Consider the following 19,677-nt stretch of genomic DNA (forward strand, 5'->3'; position numbering starts at 1 on the left):
TTAATATATGTAAAGTACTCTGATTAGTATACAGTATAGAGAAAATCTCAATAAATGTTAGCTACTCTATTGATACTCCCAAGTATTTTCAATAGGGTTATAAATATTTGTTGAATATATTATTTCTGGAACTTCCTGCTATCAACTAGGTTGATTAGCTTGTAACAGATTGAACATACTGTCATAGACAACTATTGAACTGGGAAAAAATGCATTTGTAATTTATTTTTAGAGATTAAATGATTGGCAGTACAGGATTTGTTACTGTGACCAAAAGACCTGATAAGACAACCTACAGGAGAAAAGGGTTATTTTGGCTCATGGTTTCAGAGGTTGGCTGACTTATTTATGATTGGCTGACTTATTTAGCTTGACTCACCATGGACAAAGTATAAACCCCAAAAGCAAATCCCCAGTGATATACTTCCTCCAGCCACACCCTTACTGTTTACTTACAGTTACTGCCCAATTAGCATATATCAGTAGATTAGTCCACTAATTAGGTTATGCTTCTCATAATCTAATCATTTCATCTCTGAAAACTTTTGAGTTGTCTTACACATGATGTTTTGGGGGATACCAAATATCTAATCCTTAATAGGATTCTGATACCTGAGAGTGAAAAACAAAAGAACTCAACCTTTAATCTTCCAGTTTTCTGATGGAAGGTACTTTTTAGACTAGACAACAAGGAAAGGGAACTCACACAGAGAAATCAATTTGTTAAGTTAGTCAGAGTTCGGGGAAGCTGAGGCAGCTGAAATTTGTGGATTTGTGTACTGGAGGTATTATGCAGAGAAACAACTCCAGAAATCTATATGTATCACCTTAAATCTTTAGGTGAATAATAAACTAGCCACAAGGCTAGACTGAGAACAATGATGAGACAGTTCTGTGTTTTACAGGAATGGAACTGCCTTAGAATTTTTACTCCTCCATTCACTGGCTGGAAGCAGCCTATGTGGGAAATATATCCTCAATGCAGATGTAGAAGTGAATTTCAGATCACAAAAGTGAGGGCCATTGGCCTGCTTTGTTCCCTGAAGTCAGCAATCTGAGAAGTGCATTCTTATGATCACCATTGTCCAGCTGTCAGCTGCATATAAAAGGCACAAAGAAGCTTTGGGAGGTGAGGGAAAATACTTATGTATCTTTATTATGGTTAGGGTAATGTTCCAATAAACATTTGTTTAAACTCCTTGGACTAGTTACTTAAAATGAGTGAATCTTATTGTAAATAAATTGTACCTCTGTAGGTGGTAAAAACATTCAATATATCTTTCCTGGAATAAATGACTTAAATTTACATATTCAAAGAGCCCACAGTTCCAGAAAATATCCTAGTAAAATAGACTTTCAAGATAAAGTATCCTCTAAGCTTCAAGGCAAAAACATTCCATCATTTTGAAAGAGCCTAAGGGTATAGTTCAGAGGTAAAGTACTTGTCTAGCTATATGCAAGGTTAGGTTAACAACAGATATAGACATTCAATGTAATCCCTGTTAAAATCCTAATAGCATTTTTCACAGCAACAACAACAAAAAAATAATCCTAAAATTTCTTGTGAAACCAGAAAGATTCCAAATGGCTAAAGCCACCTTGAAAAAGAAAACAAGCTAGAGGCATCTTACTTGTTGGTTTCAAATTATATTACAAAGGCAAAATAATAAAAATAGAATGATTCTGGTATAAAAACAGACACATGAACCTATAGGTCAGAATTGAAAGCCCAGAAGTAAATCCACACATACATACACAATCAACTAATTTTCAAAAAAAATGCCCAGAATACATAATTGGGAAAGGATAGTCTCTATAGTAAATATTGGGGAAACTGGATGTCCCCATGCAAGAGAATGAAGTTGGATTCTTATACTGTGCAAAAAAGTCAACTCAAACTGGGTTAAAGACTTAGATATAAAACCTGATACTGTCAAACTCTAGAATACAGCCAATAGGTAAATCTCCTTGACATTGGTTTTGGCAATAGATTTGACATCAAAGAACAGGAAACAAAAGTAAAAAAAATTAAATGGGACTACATCAAACCAAAAAGTTTTTGTACTGCAATGTAAATAGCCAACAAAAGGAGAAGGCAGCTTATTAAATGGAGAAAATATTTGCAAACCAATATATTTTATAAGGGGTTAATATCCAAAATATAAATAGAACTCATTATAACCCAATAGCCCCACCAAGAAAAAAATAATGGACAAATGACTTGAATAGACATTCTTCCAAAGAAGATATACAAATAGCCAACAGGTATTTGAAAGGATGCTTAATATCACTAATCATTAGGGAAAGGCAAATTAAAACCACAGTGAGATATCACCTCAAGCCTATTAGGAGGTCTCTTATCAAAAACTCAAACAATAACAGGAGTTGGCAAGAATTTAGGTAAAAGTACATTTCAGATGGGAATGTAAATTGTTATAGCCACTATAGAAAAATATATGATAGTTCTTTGAAAAATTAGAAATAAAACTAGCTTATATTCCAGTATTGTACTTCTGGATATAAGTCCAAAGGAAATCACTATCTTGAAAAGACATTATTATAGCCAGAATGGGAAAACAATCTAATTGATAATGAATGAATAAGGAAAATTTTAAAAATATGTATATGTTTTATATATATGTGTGTGTATATATATATATGTGTGTGTGTGTGTGTGTGTGTATATATATATATATATATATATATATGGAATGTAGTATCATTCAGCCTTTAATAAGAAAGCAAGCTTGCCATTTGCAACATGGATGAACTTGTAGAGCATTATGCTAAGTGAAATAAGTGATACACAGAAAGAGTATGATCTCACCTACCTGTGAAATTAAAAAAAAAATCGATAAAGAGTAGAATGATTGTCACCAGGGGCCGAAAAGTAGGGGAAAAAGATGTTGGTCAAAGGGTACCAAAACTGTTTTATTAGCCAACATTTGAAAAGTTGGAGAGTTCATATTTTTAAAAAATTATTTTTTAAAGAGAAAGGTCCTTGGGGAAAGAAGGAAACAATGAAACAAAAATTTTGAGAAACACTGCAACAGAAACAACATATGAATATCTCTAAAATTCACAGTACCAGGCTCATTTACAAAGCGAATTAGGAAGTTCCATGAAGATTAGTCAATTTCTATTTCTTAAGAGAATTAAATAAGATAAAAATCAAATACTTCTGAAGTTCTAATGTGATCTTCATCATTCATTACATTGCAGTATAATCAATAAAACTGATTTACTTGCCAACGAAAGTGTGGTATTTACTGACAATGGAATGTCATTTATCTTTGGGGGGGCGAGGTTTGGGGGAGAGAAAGAGAAAGATATATCGAGATCCTTCTTTTGACAATATGGATGAATCTGGAGGGTGTTATGCTAAGTAAAGTAAGCCATACAATAGGACTAATACTACATATCATTCTACTTACATAAGTAATCTATAGTCAAACTCATAGAAGCATGGAGTAGAATGATTGCTGCTGGGCCTAGGGGTGAAGAGCAGGGAATGCATCAAAAAGTATAAAATTTACTATGTGCAGGATGAATAAGTCTTAGAGACCTGATATACAGCATTGTTTCTATTGTTTAAAATACTGTATTATATATAAAGATTTGCTAAGAGCATAAATTTTATATAAATGTTATATCACAAAAATAAAGAGGGTGCATGAAAATAAAGGGTGTGGAGCTCAAGAAAGAGATGGATCCTAGAGATAAGAGTTCTGAGTCATTGATATAATTGGTTTTCATAGTCATAGTGGTAATAATAAGGCTATTGAGGTTGTAGTGTGTAGAAATACAGACGACTGTAGAACACCAACTTCAATGGGAGGTAGAGAAATGTGAACTAGAAAAGAAGACAGAAATTTCCATCCAAGAAATGAAAAAGCCAAGGAAGTACAGGGGCGGTTTATAGGATTAGATATGGCCAAAGGGCACATAAGATCAGAACTTATGTTTAGGTTTGATCATTTGAAGATGGATGATTACTGTTGCCAGAATAGTTACAGTAGAGGTCAATGCAAAATGGCAGTGAAGGCATGAACAAGTAGCACAGCTGGCTAATTCTTTGACCTCTTCTTGCTAAATTTTACCTCCCCTGAGTACATAATAAATCAGTAAGCTTCCTGGTGTAAAACACTATTCATCCACAAAAATAAAATTTCCTCATGATCTTGAACAGTTGAGAAGCATTCAAGCAAATACTGGAGGTATTGGGAAGAATGAGCGAGGAGATGGGGCAAGAGTCATCAAATATAACCTGGAAATCGTACTCTTGTTTCAGGTTTTGGACTTAATGGCTCATATATAATATTAATAAGTATTGAATTTTATTCAACAAATATGTTTAATAATAATAATGAATGTTCAACACTTGTTATTTTTATTTGAAATCTCATTATCTTTCCTACTACTGTATTTTACAATATATAATAGAGAACAGAGAATAACTTATGTATCTTCTATAGTTAATAACTTATGTATCTTCCTATAGTTAAAGAAACTGACAGTTACATATATATAAATCTTAGGACTTGGACAAAATAGAGACCACCTTTCATTCCGAAAACCTATGCAATATATGCATTTATGAGATAATTTTTGTTATAGATCTTAAACTTTCTGTGGAGATAATTAAACTGTGAGTTGTTCTCATGTTTATCTGCCTAGAATTAGACTTTCACAAAGAAAATTATCAAAATTTTACTTCAGGGAAGGTATGATTATGGAAAAGTATAGAAAAGTAATATATGTTTTAAAAATTCAGAAGATATTTATGTTCTATTTTATAACAGCCTAGAATTTCTTTTCAAATATAAAGCTTTTGACTGAAACAACATTTAATATCCCAACTTTTACCTAAAAAGCACAAAAATATGATATGACTAATTGCTCTTCTCTTTCTTTGTTCTCTATATCCCCATAATTTTCTCTTATAAAGCACAGTGAAGTAAGCCAGGTGTAGTGGTGCATGCATGCCTATGATCCCCATAGTTTGAGAGGCTGAGGCAGGAGGATCACTAGTTCAAAGCCAGCCTCAACAACTTAGTGAGGTCCTAAGCAACTCAGTGGGACCCTGTCTCTAAATAAAATATAAAAAAAGGGCTGAGAGATGTGGCTCAGTGGTAAAGTACCCTGAGTTCAATCCCTGGTGACAAAACACACACACCCACATGCCCACATACACTGAAGTAAAAATTATGAAAATGGGTCTGGGGTTGTGGCTCAGCAGTAGAGCGCTCGTCTAGCATGTGCAAGACCCTGGGTTCGATCCTCAGCACCACATAAAAATAAATAAAATAAAGGTATTGTGTTCAACTACAACTAAAAAATAAAATAGTTTTAAAAAATTATTAAAATGTATTTTCCAAGCTGTCATTTCCCATATTTAGCAATGTGTACTTGAATTTGTGTTTCTTGGAAATTACACCTATGGCCTCCACAGACTCTGTCTCAGCTCCTCCTAAGTACAATAACATTTCATAAATGGAAGATCCTAGCAGGCCAAATCCCTTCTCTTTGAAAATATTTTTTCCACCAGAAAGAATCGAAACAATACTGAATAAATACATTAAACAAACAGCTCTCTTCTTTTATATGTTTTTTTTTTAAATTTTTTATTGTTGGCTGTTCAAAACATTACATAGTTCTTGATATATCATATTTCACACTTTGATTCAAGTGGGTTATGAGCTCCCATTTTTACCCCATATACAGATTGCAGAATTACATCAGTTACACATCCATTGATTTACATATTGCCATACTAGTGTCTGTTGTGTTCTGCTGCCTTTCCTATCCTCTACTATCCCCCCCTCCCCTCCCCTTATATGTTTTTTTCACAACTAAGATACCTTTCTTTTCTTCCTCATAGGTACCAGAGATTTGAAAAGGCATTTCTCCTAGCTGTTGACATTGGTGCTCGCGACCTGTTTATGGTGAGTCATTCCCTGAGATGATTTTGTGCCTTCAGTTCTAAGGCTGAGTAAGTTGTCAGCTTTTATGACCATTAAAAAGGATTAGTGTCATTTGCAGCCTTAGACACATGGTGGGAAAGCATTATTTCATCTTGGCTTGCAGCTTTGCCTTCGTGAAACTGGTCAATAGCTATCTAGTATCTTTTGACTTGTTGACATTTTCCTTGCCAGTGCCCAAAGGATCTTTTATGTTTTCTAAGAATTTATAATTCTTGAATTTTTCTCCTTATGTACCTCGATGTGAGGGTATGACACCTTTCTATATAATAAGCTTAAATGTCTTTCTAATCCATTCTCTGAAGAAGTGGTATACTGCTACAGAAGATAGGACACAGGGCAAAAAAGTGTCCCATAGATCTTGAAGGTGCACAGTATGTCCCTTAGATTTTAGTGAAAAGTAACAAATTATAAATGTTCTCACCGGTATTTTTAAAGTAACCATAGTACAAAGTGAATCTAAGAAGTTATAAATTCACATATACTCTAGTTCTTTCATTTATTAATACAGAACCATAAAATTGACCAGGATTTCTTACAGATCCTTGTGCTCTGTAACAGATTCTTGTTTTGTAAGATCTTATGCCACAGTTAGGTCAGATGAACAAATCCTTCCCTGATTTCCCAGCATATTCTATTGTTATCAAAGAAACAATAGAGCAAAAGCTTCTTGAAAACAAGAAAAAATTCTGGAAGGCTCTTTTACTGGAATCTTTTATACTATGAAGACATTTTGTAGTTTATTAAGCTTTTTTATGCTCTTTTTGTTTTCTTTGTTTATTTGTTATGGTACTGGAGATTTAACCCAGGAGCACTTTACCACTGAGCTACATCCTCAGTCATTTTTTAAAGTTATTTATTTTGAGACAGGTTCTCATTAAGTTGCTTAGGGCCTTGTTAAACTGCTAAGGCTGGTCTTGAGCCTCTGGGATTACAGGTGTGAGTGCACTGCCATGCCTGGCTCGCTTTTGTTTTTTATATTTCTATGGGTTCATCATATTAGCTCACTTGTCTTGTATTGAGTTTGATAATTAAATTCTAAATTCATATCATTAAGTTACACTGTATTTTCACTGCTCATGAAAAGAATTTTTCCAATTTCAAAAGTATGGACATTCTTATATTTGTCATCTGTATTTTGTTAGGTCTAATGAGCAGGCATATTAGTATATTGAGGGAAGATTTATTATTTTTATTAAAATCTATATAGGTTGGGGCTGGGGATGTGGCTCAAGCAGTAGCGCACTCGCCTGGCATGCGTGCGGCCCGGGTTCGATCCTCAGCACCACATACAAACAAAGATGTTGTGTCCGCCAAAAACTAAAAAATAAATATTAAAAAAAAATTCTCTCTCTCTCTCTCTCTCTCTCTCTCTCTCTCTCTGTCTCTAAAAAAATCTATATAGGTAGATATCACAATATTAGAAATTTACTTATAACACTTTTTATTGTTTCTGACTTCATTTATTTTCCCTCCTTATTTATGCCTTCTCACCTCTTCTTATTACTCATCCCAATAAAGGTAAATTTTCTATATATTTTTTTTTATGTCACAGGCCCAGTTTTTTTTTTTCTAAGATTAAAAACTAAGACATATTTAAATGTTTGGTGCCTGGCATAATTTCTCTGTGAAGATACTATATTGTTCTGTAATTCTGATTTTATTATTAGTTAATAAACATAACCATCAAAGTCACCAAACTTTTTTTAAGTCATCCCTCTTTTAGCATTTAGTTTGTTTAGTTCCCCAGTATCAATATAAAGTCTCCATGTTCATATCTTCTTAATCCAAATAAACTGTGCTGATAGGCTAACCTAACTCTAACCCATAAGGATTTTTACATGTAAAAAGATAAAATATTAAAATAAGGAAAGGATGGTTTTACTTTCCTTTTGATTTGCAGAAATGAATAGTTATTATTCAGAGTGCGACATCCTTATTCTCCATATAAAACTTTGTTCATTGTCCAAGGTCTTCTCTAAGGATGCTAAAAATATAGAGCATTGAGGCTTCAGAGTTCTAGCTTTATGTACTTATTGTACACATTTGAGGCTTCAGGTTCACAATGTCTAAAAGCATTTATTATGTTTTTTATAGATTGAGTCTCACTATTTAAATTTCATGGGTGTGGAAATAATCGAAATATGTTTTGTGCATGTATGAATGTGTCACAATAAAACCCATTATTCTGTATAATTAATATGTACTAAAAATAAAAATAGAGATAGGGGAACTGTGACCACGGACAGAAAAGGCCCAGTGGCCCGCGGTGGGGCAGAGCTTCCAATCACTCCTGCAAGGTAGGCGGGCCTGCGACCCACCTGCAGAATAGGAGCAGCGACCTGCTGAGAGGCAGAGCCGCCCCCTCCCCCTGCACCGGCAAGGTAGAGGGAACTGTGACCACGCACAGAGCAGGCCCAGCGGCCTGCTGAGGGGCAGAGCCACCCCCCACCCCCCGCCCCTGCCAGGTGACCACCGACAGAAAAGGCCCAGTGGCCCGCGGTGGGACAGAGCTTCCAATCACTCCTGCAAGGTGGGCGGGCCTGCGACCCACCGGCAGAAGAGGAGCAGCGACCTGCTGAGAGGCAGAGCCGCCCCCTCCCCCTGCGCCGGCAAAGTAGAGGGAACTGTGACCACGCACAGAGCAGGCCCAGCGGCCTGCTGAGGGGCAGAGCCGCCCCCCACCCCCCGCGCCTGCCAGATAGGGGAACTGTGACCACGGACAGAAAAGGCCCAGTGGCCCGTGGCGGGACAGAGCTTCCAATCACTCCTGCAAGGTAGGCGGGCCTGCGACCCACCAGCAGAGGAGGAGCAGCGACCTGCTGAGAGGCAGAGTCGCCCCCTCCCCCTGCGCCAGCAAAGTAGAGGGAACTGTGACCACGCACAGAGCAGGCCCAGCGGCCTGCTGAGGGGCAGAGCCACCCCCCATCCCCCGCCCCTGCCAGGTGACCACCGACAGAAAAGGCCCAGTGGCCCGCGGTGGGACAGAGCTTCCAATCACTCCTGCAAGGTAGGCGGGCCTGCGACCCACCTGCAGAAGAGGAGCAGCGGCCTGCTGAGAGGCAGAGCCGTCCCCTCCCCCTGCACCGGCAAGGTAGAGGGAACTGTGACCACGCACAGAGCAGGCCCAGCGGCCTGCTGAGGGGCAGAGCCGCCCCCCACCCCTCGCGCCTGCCAGGTAGGGGAACTGTGACCATGGACAGAGCAGGCCCAGCGGCCTGCTGAGGGGCAGAGCCACCCCCCACCCCACGCCCCTGCCAGGTGACCACCGACAGAAAAGGCCCAGTGGCCCGCGGTGGGACAGAGCTTCCAATCACTCCTGCAAGGTAGGCGGGCCTGCGACCCACCGGCAGAAGAGGAGCAGCGACCTGCTGAGAGGCAGAGCCGCCCCCTCCCCCTGCACCGGCAAGGTAGAGGGAACTGTGACCACGCACAGAGCAGGCCCAGCGGCCTGCTGAGGGGCAGAGCCGCCCCCCACCACTCGCGCCTGCCAGGTAGGGGAACTGTGACCACGGACAGAAAAGGCCCAGTGGCCCGCGGCGGGACAGAGCTTCCAATCACTCCTGCAAGGTAGGCGGACCTGCGACCCACCAGCAGAGGAGGAGCAGCGACCTGCTGAGAGGCAGAGCCGCCCCCTCCCCCTGCACCGGCAAGGTAGAGGGAACTGTGACCATGCACAGAGCAGGCCCAGCAGCCTGCTGAGGGGCAGAGCCGCCCCCCACCCCTCGCGCCTGCCAGGTAGGGGAACTGTGACCACGGACAGAAAAGGCCCAGTGGCCCGCGGCGGGGCAGAGCTTCCAATCACTCCTGCAAGGTAGGCGGGCCTGCGACCCACCTGCAGAATAGGAGCAGCGACCTGCTGAGAGGCAGAGCCGCCCCCTCCCCCTGCACCGGCAAGGTAGAGGGAACTGTGACCACGCACAGAGCAGGCCCAGCGGCCTGCTGAGGGGCAGAGCCACCCCCCACCCCCCGCCCCTGCCAGGTGACCACCGACAGAAAAGGCCCAGTGGCCCGCGGTGGGACAGAGCTTCCAATCACTCCTGCAAGGTGGGCGGGCCTGCGACCCACCGGCAGAAGAGGAGCAGCGACCTGCTGAGAGGCAGAGCCGCCCCCTCCCCCTGCGCCGGCAAAGTAGAGGGAACTGTGACCACGCACAGAGCAGGCCCAGCGGCCTGCTGAGGGGCAGAGCCGCCCCCCACCCCCCGCGCCTGCCAGATAGGGGAACTGTGACCACGGACAGAAAAGGCCCAGTGGCCCGCGGCGGGACAGAGCTTCCAATCACTCCTGCAAGGTAGGCGGGCCTGCGACCCACCGGCAGAGGAGGAGCAGCGACCTGCTGAGAGGCAGAGTCGCCCCCTCCCCCTGCGCCAGCAAAGTAGAGGGAACTGTGACCACGCACAGAGCAGGCCCAGCGGCCTGCTGAGGGGCAGAGCCACCCCCCATCCCCCGCCCCTGCCAGGTGACCACCGACAGAAAAGGCCCAGTGGCCCGCGGTGGGACAGAGCTTCCAATCACTCCTGCAAGGTAGGCGGGCCTGCGACCCACCTGCAGAAGAGGAGCAGCGGCCTGCTGAGAGGCAGAGCCGTCCCCTCCCCCTGCACCGGCAAGGTAGAGGGAACTGTGACCACGCACAGAGCAGGCCCAGCGGCCTGCTGAGGGGCAGAGCCGCCCCCCACCCCTCGCGCCTGCCAGGTAGGGGATCTGTGACCATGGACAGAGCAGGCCCAGCGGCCTGCTGAGGGGCAGAGCCACCCCCCACCCCACGCCCCTGCCAGGTGACCACCGACAGAAAAGGCCCAGTGGCCCGCGGTGGGACAGAGCTTCCAATCACTCCTGCAAGGTAGGCGGGCCTGCGACCCACCGGCAGAAGAGGAGCAGCGACCTGCTGAGAGGCAGAGCCGCCCCCTCCCCCTGCACCGGCAAGGTAGAGGGAACTGTGACCACGCACAGAGCAGGCCCAGCGGCCTGCTGAGGGGCAGAGCCACCCCCCACCCCCCGCCCCTGCCAGGTGACCACCGACAGAAAAGGCCCAGTGGCCCGCGGTGGGACAGAGCTTCCAATCACTCCTGCAAGGTGGGCGGGCCTGCGACCCACCGGCAGAAGAGGAGCAGCGACCTGCTGAGAGGCAGAGCCGCCCCCTCCCCCTGCGCCGGCAAAGTAGAGGGAACTGTGACCACGCACAGAGCAGGCCCAGCGGCCTGCTGAGGGGCAGAGCCGCCCCCCACCCCCCGCGCCTGCCAGATAGGGGAACTGTGACCACGGACAGAAAAGGCCCAGTGGCCCGCGGCGGGACAGAGCTTCCAATCACTCCTGCAAGGTAGGCGGGCCTGCGACCCACCGGCAGAGGAGGAGCAGCGACCTGCTGAGAGGCAGAGTCGCCCCCCCCCCCTGCGCCAGCAAAGTAGAGGGAACTGTGACCACGCACAGAGCAGGCCCAGCGGCCTGCTGAGGGGCAGAGCCACCCCCCATCCCCCGCCCCTGCCAGGTGACCACCGACAGAAAAGGCCCAGTGGCCCGCGGTGGGACAGAGCTTCCAATCACTCCTGCAAGGTAGGCGGGCCTGCGACCCACCTGCAGAAGAGGAGCAGCGGCCTGCTGAGAGGCAGAGCCGTCCCCTCCCCCTGCACCGGCAAGGTAGAGGGAACTGTGACCACGCACAGAGCAGGCCCAGCGGCCTGCTGAGGGGCAGAGCCGCCCCCCACCCCTCGCGCCTGCCAGGTAGGGGAACTGTGACCATGGACAGAGCAGGCCCAGCGGCCGGCTGAGGGGCAGAGCCACCCCCCACCCCACGCCCCTGCCAGGTGACCACCGACAGAAAAGGCCCAGTGGCCCGCGGTGGGACAGAGCTTCCAATCACTCCTGCAAGGTAGGCGGGCCTGCGACCCACCGGCAGAAGAGGAGCAGCGACCTGCTGAGAGGCAGAGCCGCCCCCTCCCCCTGCACCGGCAAGGTAGAGGGAACTGTGACCACGCACAGAGCAGGCCCAGCGGCCTGCTGAGGGGCAGAGCCGCCCCCCACCACTCGCGCCTGCCAGGTAGGGGAACTGTGACCACGGACAGAAAAGGCCCAGTGGCCCGCGGCGGGACAGAGCTTCCAATCACTCCTGCAAGGTAGGCGGACCTGCGACCCACTGGCAGTACAGCCCCAGAGGCCTGCAGAGGGGCAGTGCCGCTGCCTGCACCTGCAAAGTAGACAGAACTGTGACCACCCACAGAACAAGCCTAGCGGCCCACAGAGGGACAGAGCCGCCGCCCGCGCCTGCGAGGGAGACTTTGCAACTATACAAGACCAATATAAATATATAGGGGGAAAATTCAATAACACAACAGTTTCACTAAGTAGAAAGGAACGCAAACAGTATGAAGAGACAAGGAAAGAAAGGACCACAAGCAATGCAGGTCAACTCAACATTAGAAGAGGTAATAGCTGCAGCAGATGGAATGTCAGATAAAGAATTCAGGATATACATGCTTCAGATGATCTGGAGTCTCAAGGAAGACATCAGACAGCAAAATCAGACAATGAAAGATCACTTCAACAATGAATTACATAAACAAATCCAAGAAGCAAAAGATCAACTACACAGGGAAATAGAGGTTATAAAAAACAAACAAACAGAAATCCTAGAAATGCAGGAAGCAATAAGCCAACTTAAAAACTCAATTGAGAATACTACCAGCAGAGTAGAACACTTAGAAGACAGAACATCAGACAATGAAGATAAAGTATTTCAACTTGAAAAGAACATAGACAGCTCAGCAAGACTGTTAAGAAACCATGAGCAGAACATCCAAGAAATATGGGATAACATCAAGAGACCAAATTTAAGAGTCATTGGGATACAGGAAGGGACAGAGTTTCAAACCAAAGGATTGAGCAATCTATTCAATGAAATAATACGAGAAAACTTCCCAGACTTGAAGAATGAGACAGAACCCCAAATCCTAGAAGCCTACAGGACGCCGAATGTGCAAAATCATAAGAGACCCACACCTAGACACATTATAATGAAGATGCCCAACATACAGAATAAGGAGAGAATTTTAAAAGCTACAAGAGAAAGGAAGCAGATCACATTTAGGGGTAAGCCAATCAGGATAACAGCTGATCTTTCAACACAGACTCTGAAAGCTAGAAGATCCTGGAATAACATATTTCAAACACTGAAAGAAAATGGGTTCCAACCAAGAATTGTGTTTCCAGCGAAATTAAGCTTCAGGATGGAAGATGAAATTAAAACCTTCCACGATAAACAAAAGTTAAAAGAATTTGCAGCTAGAAAACCATCTCTTCAAAACATCCTTGGCAAAACATTACAGGAAGAGGAAATGGAAAATAACAATGAAAACCAACAGTGGGAGGTAGGACACTAAAGGGGGGAAAATAATCAAAGAGGAAAACAAACCATGTTTAGTAACATAAATAAACAAATATGGCTGGAAGAACAACCCATATCTCAATAATAACCCTAAATGTTAATGGCTTAAACTCACCAATCAAGAGACACAGGCTAGTAGAATGGGTCACAAAACAAGACCCAACAATATGCTGCCTACAGGAGACGCATTTGATAGGAAAAGACATACATAGGCTGAAGGTGAAAGGTTGGGAAAAATCATATCACTCATATGGACTTCGGAAACAAGCAGGAGTATCCATACTCATATCAAATAAAATAGATTTCAAGCCAAAGTTAATCAAAAGGGATAAAGAGGGATACTACATACTGCTCAAGGGAACCATACACCAACAAGACATAACAATCATAAATATATATGCCCCAAACAATGGTGCAGCTATGTTCATCAAACAAACTCTTCTCAAGTTCAAGAGTCTAATAGACCACCATACAATAATCATGGGAGACTTCAACACACCTCTATCACCACTGGACAGATCTTCCAAACAAAAGTTGAATAAGGAAACTATAGAACTCAATAACACAATTAATAACCTAGACTTAATTGACATATATAGAGTATACCACCCAACATCAAGCAGTTACACTTTTTTCTCAGCAGCACATGGATCCTTCTCAAAAATAGATCATATATTATGTCACAGGGAAACTCTTAGACAATATAAAGGAGTAGAGATAATACCATGCATCCTATCTGATCATAATGGAATGGAACTGAAAATCAACGATAAAAGAAGGAAGGGAAAAGAATACATCACTTGGAGAATGAACAATAGGTTACTGAATGATCAATGGGTTATAGAAGACATCAAGGAAGAAATTAAAAAATTCTTAGAGATTAATGAAAACACAGACACAACATATCGGAATCTATGGGACACATTGAAAGCAGTTCTAAGAGGAAAATTCATTGCTTGGAGTTCATTCCTTAAAAAAAGAAAAAACCAACAAATAAATGATCTCATACTTCATCTCAAAATCCTTGAAAAAGAAGAGCAAAACAACAGCAAAAGAAGTAGAAGGCAAGAAATAATTAAAATCAGAGCTGAAATTAATGAAATCGAAACAAAAGAAACAATTGAAAAAATTGACAAAACTAAAAGTTGGTTCTTTGAAAAAATAAACAAAATCGACAGACCCTTAGCCATGCTAGCAAAGAGAAGAAGAGAGAGAACTCAAATTACTAACATACGGGATGATAGAGGCAATATCACAACAGACACTTCAGAAATACAGAAGATAATCAAAAATTATTTTGAATCCTTATACTCCAATAAATTAGAAGATAGTGAAGGCATAGATAAATTTCTTAAGTCATATGATCTGCCCAGATTGAGTCAGGAGGATATAGACAACCTAAACAGACCAATATCAATTGAGGAAATAGAAGAAACCATCAAAAGACTACCAACTAAGAAAAGCCCAGGACCAGATGGGTATACAGCAGAGTTTTACAAAACCTTTAAAGAGGAACTAATACCAATACTTTTCAAGGTACTTCGGGAAATAGAAAAAGAGGGAGAACTTCCAAATTCATTCTACGAGGCCAACATCACCCTGATACCTAAACCAGACAAAGACACTTCAAAGAAAGAAAACTACAGACCAATATCTCTAATGAACCTAGATGCAAAAATCCTCAATAAAATTCTGGCCACTCGGATACAAAAACTTATCAAAAAAATTGTGCACCATGATCAAGTAGGATTCATCCCTGGGATGCAAGGCTGGTTCAATATACGGAAATCAATAAATGTTATTCATCACATCAATAGACTTAAAAATAAGAATCATATGATCATCTCGATAGATGCGGAAAAAGCATTTGACAAAGTACAGCATCCCTTTATGTTCAAAACTCTAGAAAAACTAGGGATAACAGGAACATACCTCAATATTGTAAAAGCAATCTATGCTAAGCCTCAGGCTAGCATCATTCTGAATGGAGAAAAATTGAAGGCATTCCCTCTAAAATCTGGAACAAGACAGGGATGCCCTCTCTCTCCACTTCTGTTCAACATAGTTCTCGAAACACTGGCCAGAGCAATTAGACAGACGAAAGAAATTAAAGGCATCAAAATAGGAAAAGAAGAACTTAAATTATCACTATTTGCAGATGACATGATTCTATACCTAGCAGACCCAAAAGGGTCTACAAAGAAACTATTAGAGCTAATAAATGAATTCAGCAAAGTGGCAGGATATAAAATCAACACGCATAAATCAAAGGCATTCCTGTATATCAGCGACAAATCCTCTGAAATGGAAATGAGGACAACCACTCCATTCACAATATCTTCAAAAAAAATAAAATACTTGGGAATCAACCTAACAAAAGAGGTGAAAGACTTATACAATGAAAACTACAGAACCCTAAAGAGAGAAATAGAAGAAGATCTTAGAAGATGGAAAAATATACCCTGTTCATGGATAGGCAGAACTAACATCATCAAAATGGCGATATTACCAAAAGTTCTCTACAGGTTTAATGCAATGCCAATCAAAATCCCAACGGCATTTCTTGTAGAAATAGAAAGAGCAATCATGAAATTCATATGGAAAAACAAAAGACCCAGAATAGCAAAAACAATGCTAAGCAGGAAGGGTGAATCAGGCGGTATAGCGATACCAGACTTCAAACTATACTACAGAGCAATAGTAACAAAAACAGCATGGTACTGGTACCAAAACAGGCGGGTGGACCAATGGTACAGAATAGAGGACACAGAAACCAATCCACAAAACTACAACTACCTTATATTTGATAAAGGGGCTAAAAGCATGCAATGGAGGAAGGATAGCATCTTCAACAAATGGTGCTGGGAAAACTGGAAATCCATATGCAACAAAATGAAACTGAATCCCTTTCTCTCGCCATGCACAAAAGTAAATTCAAAATGGATCAAGGAGCTTGATATCAAATCAGAGACACGCCGTCTGATAGAAGAAAAAGTTGGCTACGATCTACATACTGTGGGGTCGGGCTCCAAATTCCTCAATAGGACACCCATAGCACAAAAGTTAATAACTAGAATCAACAAATGGGACTTACTCAAACTAAAAAGTTTTTTCTCAGCAAAAGAAACAATAAGAGAGGTAAATAGAGAGCCTACATCCTGGGAACAAATCTTTACTCCTCACACTTCAGATAGAGCCCTAATATCCAGAGTATACAAAGAACTCAAAAAATTAGACAATAAGAGAACAAACAACCCAATCAACAAATGGGCCAAGGACCTGAACAGACACTTCTCAGAGGAGGACATACAATCAATCAACAAGTACATGAAAAAATGCTCACCATCTCTAGCTGTCAGAGAAATGCAAATCAAAACCACCCTAAGATACCATCTCACTCCAGTTAGATTGGCAGCCATTATGAAGTCAAACAACAACAAGTGCTGGCGAGGATGTGGGGAAAAGGGTACACTTGTACATTGCTGGTGGGACTGCAAATTGGTGCAGCCAATTTGGAAAGCAGTATGGAGATTTCTTGGAAAGCTGGGAATGAAACCACCATTTGACCCAGCTATTCCCCTTCTCGGTCTATTCCCTAAAGACCTAAAAAGAGCATGCTACAGGGACACTGCTACATCTATGTTCATAGCAGCACAATTCACAATAGCTAGACTGTGGAACCAACCTAGATGCCCTTCAATGGATGAATGGATAAAAAAAATGTGGCATTTATACACAATGGAGTATTACTCTGCATTAAAAAATGACAAAATCATAGAATTTACAGGGAAATGGATGGCATTAGAGCAGATTATGCTAAGTGAAGCTAGCCAATCCCTAAAAAACAAATGCCAAATGTCTTCTTTGATATAAGGAGAGTAACTAAGAACAGAGTAGGGTCGAAGAGCAGGAGAAGAAGATTAACATTAAACAGGGATGAGAGGTGGGAGGGAAAGGGAGAGAGAAGGGAAAATGCATGGAAATGGAAGGAGACCCTCAGAGTTATACAAAAGTACATACAAGAGGAAGTGAGGGGAAGGGGAAAAATAATATAAGGGGGACAAATGAATGTCAGTAGAGGGAGCAGAGAGAGAAGAGGGGAGGGGAGGGGAGGGGAGGGGAGGGGAGGGGAGGGGAGGGGGGATAGTAGAGGATAGGAAAGGCAGCAGAATACAACAGACACTAGTATGGCAATATGTAAATCAATGGATGTGTAACTGATGTGATTCTGCAATCTGTATATGGGGTAAAAATGGGAGCTCATAACCCACTTGAATCAAATTGTGAAATATGATATATCAAGAACTATGTAATGTTTTGAACAGCCAACAATAAAAAATTAAAAAAAAAAAAAAAAACAAAACAAAAAAAAAAAAAATAAAAAAAAAAAAAAATAAAAATAGACACAAGTGAAAAAACAAATGTCATTTATCCAGAGGCCTGTAGCTTACATTGCAGGAATTCTTTTATTATTATTTTTTAGTTATAGGTGGACACAATATCTTTATTTTATTTTTATGTGGTGCTGAGGATCAAACCCAGTGCCTCATTCATGCTAGCTGAAGTGCTCTACATATCTGAGCCACAACCCCAGCCCTAGTCTAGGAATTCTTATCTCTTTTGAAAATAATATGTTTGTAACATAAACAGGAATATCTCTACTTGAAAATAATTTTCTATACTTATGATATCTCTTTATTGAGGATTAAAAATAATATCAAAGAGGTCACAAAAAAGAAATATCAGTTAACCTGAAAATAGTGCTTTTTGCATTAATGTCTATCAGTTATAAAGAGGTTTAAGACATATGACCTGACAAAGCTGACGTGGAATTGTGATTTTATGTATAAGATTATATCTGCAAACAGAGTTTTAGTTTTTCCTTTACAACTTGGATATCTTTTATTTTTCTAGCCCAATTTTTCTGACTAGAACTTTTCAGTATTATGTTGAATAAAAGTGTCAAAAGTGTGCATGCTTGCCTTGTCTCTGATCTTAGGGGAAAAGCTTTAATTTTTTTACCATTCAATATGATACTGTGGGATTTTCATGTACAGCTTTTCACATTATGTGGAAGTAGTTTCTTTCAATCCTAATTTGTTAATAGATTTTGTGATGAAAAAGTGTTAAATTTTGTCTAATATTTCTTCTACTTCGATTGAGACAATTATGTAGTTTTCTACCCTTCCTTCTGTTTATGTGGTGTATTATACTGATCAATTGTGATCAACTATTTCTGCATTCCATGAATAAATCCCACTTGGACATGGTGCATACTCCTTTTACTGTGCTGCAGAATTCATTTTACTATTATTTTATTGAACATTTTTGTATCAATGTTGATAAGAAATATTGGTCTGTAGTTTTGTTTTTGTCTAGCTTTGGTATTAGGATAATGTTGGCTTTAGAGAATGAGTTAGGAAGTTCTCCTCTTCAATTTGGGGTATGGATTGAGGAGGATTGCATTATTTTTTTCTTCAAATGTTTGGTTTAATTCACCAGCAGAGCCATTAGTTACAGGCCTTTTCTTTGTCAGATTTTTTATTTATGCTTCAATCTCTTTCACTCCCAGATATGTCCATATTTTCTGTTTCTTGGTTTAATTTTGATTTGGCTTTGTTTCTAGCAATTTGTCCTTTTCATGTAAGTTAACCAATCTGTTAGCATTCAGTTGTTTGTAGTACTCCCATAATCGTTTCATTTCTGTAGGATTAGTAGCAATAATGTCCCCATTTTCATGATTTTATCTTCTCCTTTTTATTCTTAGCTAATGGTTTGTTGATCTTACTGATTTTTTTAAAATAACCAACACTTGGTATAATTGATCTCTATTTTGATTATCTCTGCTGTAATCCTTATTAATTTCTTCCTTTTGCAGGCTTTGGGTTTAGATTATTGTTCTTTTCTCTATGTTAAGTGGGGCTATTGATTTGAGATCTTTCTTACTTTTTAGTGTACATATTTATAACTTTCACTCATAGTACTCCTTTCACTATATTCTGTGTATTGGTATTGTACAGTTTTCATTTCCATATTTCTCCAGTGTTTGCTAATTTCTCTTCTGCTGTCTTCTTTGATCCAATGGTGGTTTGAATTTTTAATTTCCACAAATTTATGAATTTTCAGTTTTACTTTTACTACTTTTATTATAGCTTAATCCTATTTTGTAAGAGATGAAGCTTAGAATTATTCCTGCCTTTTTAAACCTATCCAGACTTAGTGAAAGATGTCTCATGCACCTAAAAAGAATAAAATGTTTTGTTGTTATTGGACAGAATAACTGTATATGTCTGTTAGATCTAATTGGTTTAATGTGTT

General features: G+C 41.3%; 1 protein-coding gene across 19 annotated transcripts in view; it reads left to right on the forward strand.

Moving 5' to 3' along the window:
* Wdpcp (WD repeat containing planar cell polarity effector) overlaps nt 1-19,677 on the forward strand; it is a 527,720-nt gene that overhangs the window by 359,394 nt on the left and 148,649 nt on the right. For all 19 annotated transcript variants that reach the window (XR_009224962.1, XR_009224964.1, XM_058572736.1 and 16 more), the window contains one exon: nt 5,882-5,945. Coding sequence is in view for 17 of the 19 variants with exons in the window: in XM_058572736.1 (XP_058428719.1) it covers nt 5,882-5,945 (64 nt within the window). In the remaining 2 variants the exon portion in view is untranslated. The remainder of the gene's footprint in view (nt 1-5,881; nt 5,946-19,677) is intronic.

The sequence above is a fragment of the Marmota monax genome, unplaced genomic scaffold (assembly GCF_021218885.2).
Source record: "Marmota monax isolate L192 unplaced genomic scaffold, Marmota_monax_Labrador192_F-V1.1 WCK01_AAM20220418_F8-fsc00015, whole genome shotgun sequence".
Taxonomy (NCBI): Eukaryota; Metazoa; Chordata; class Mammalia; order Rodentia; family Sciuridae; genus Marmota; species Marmota monax.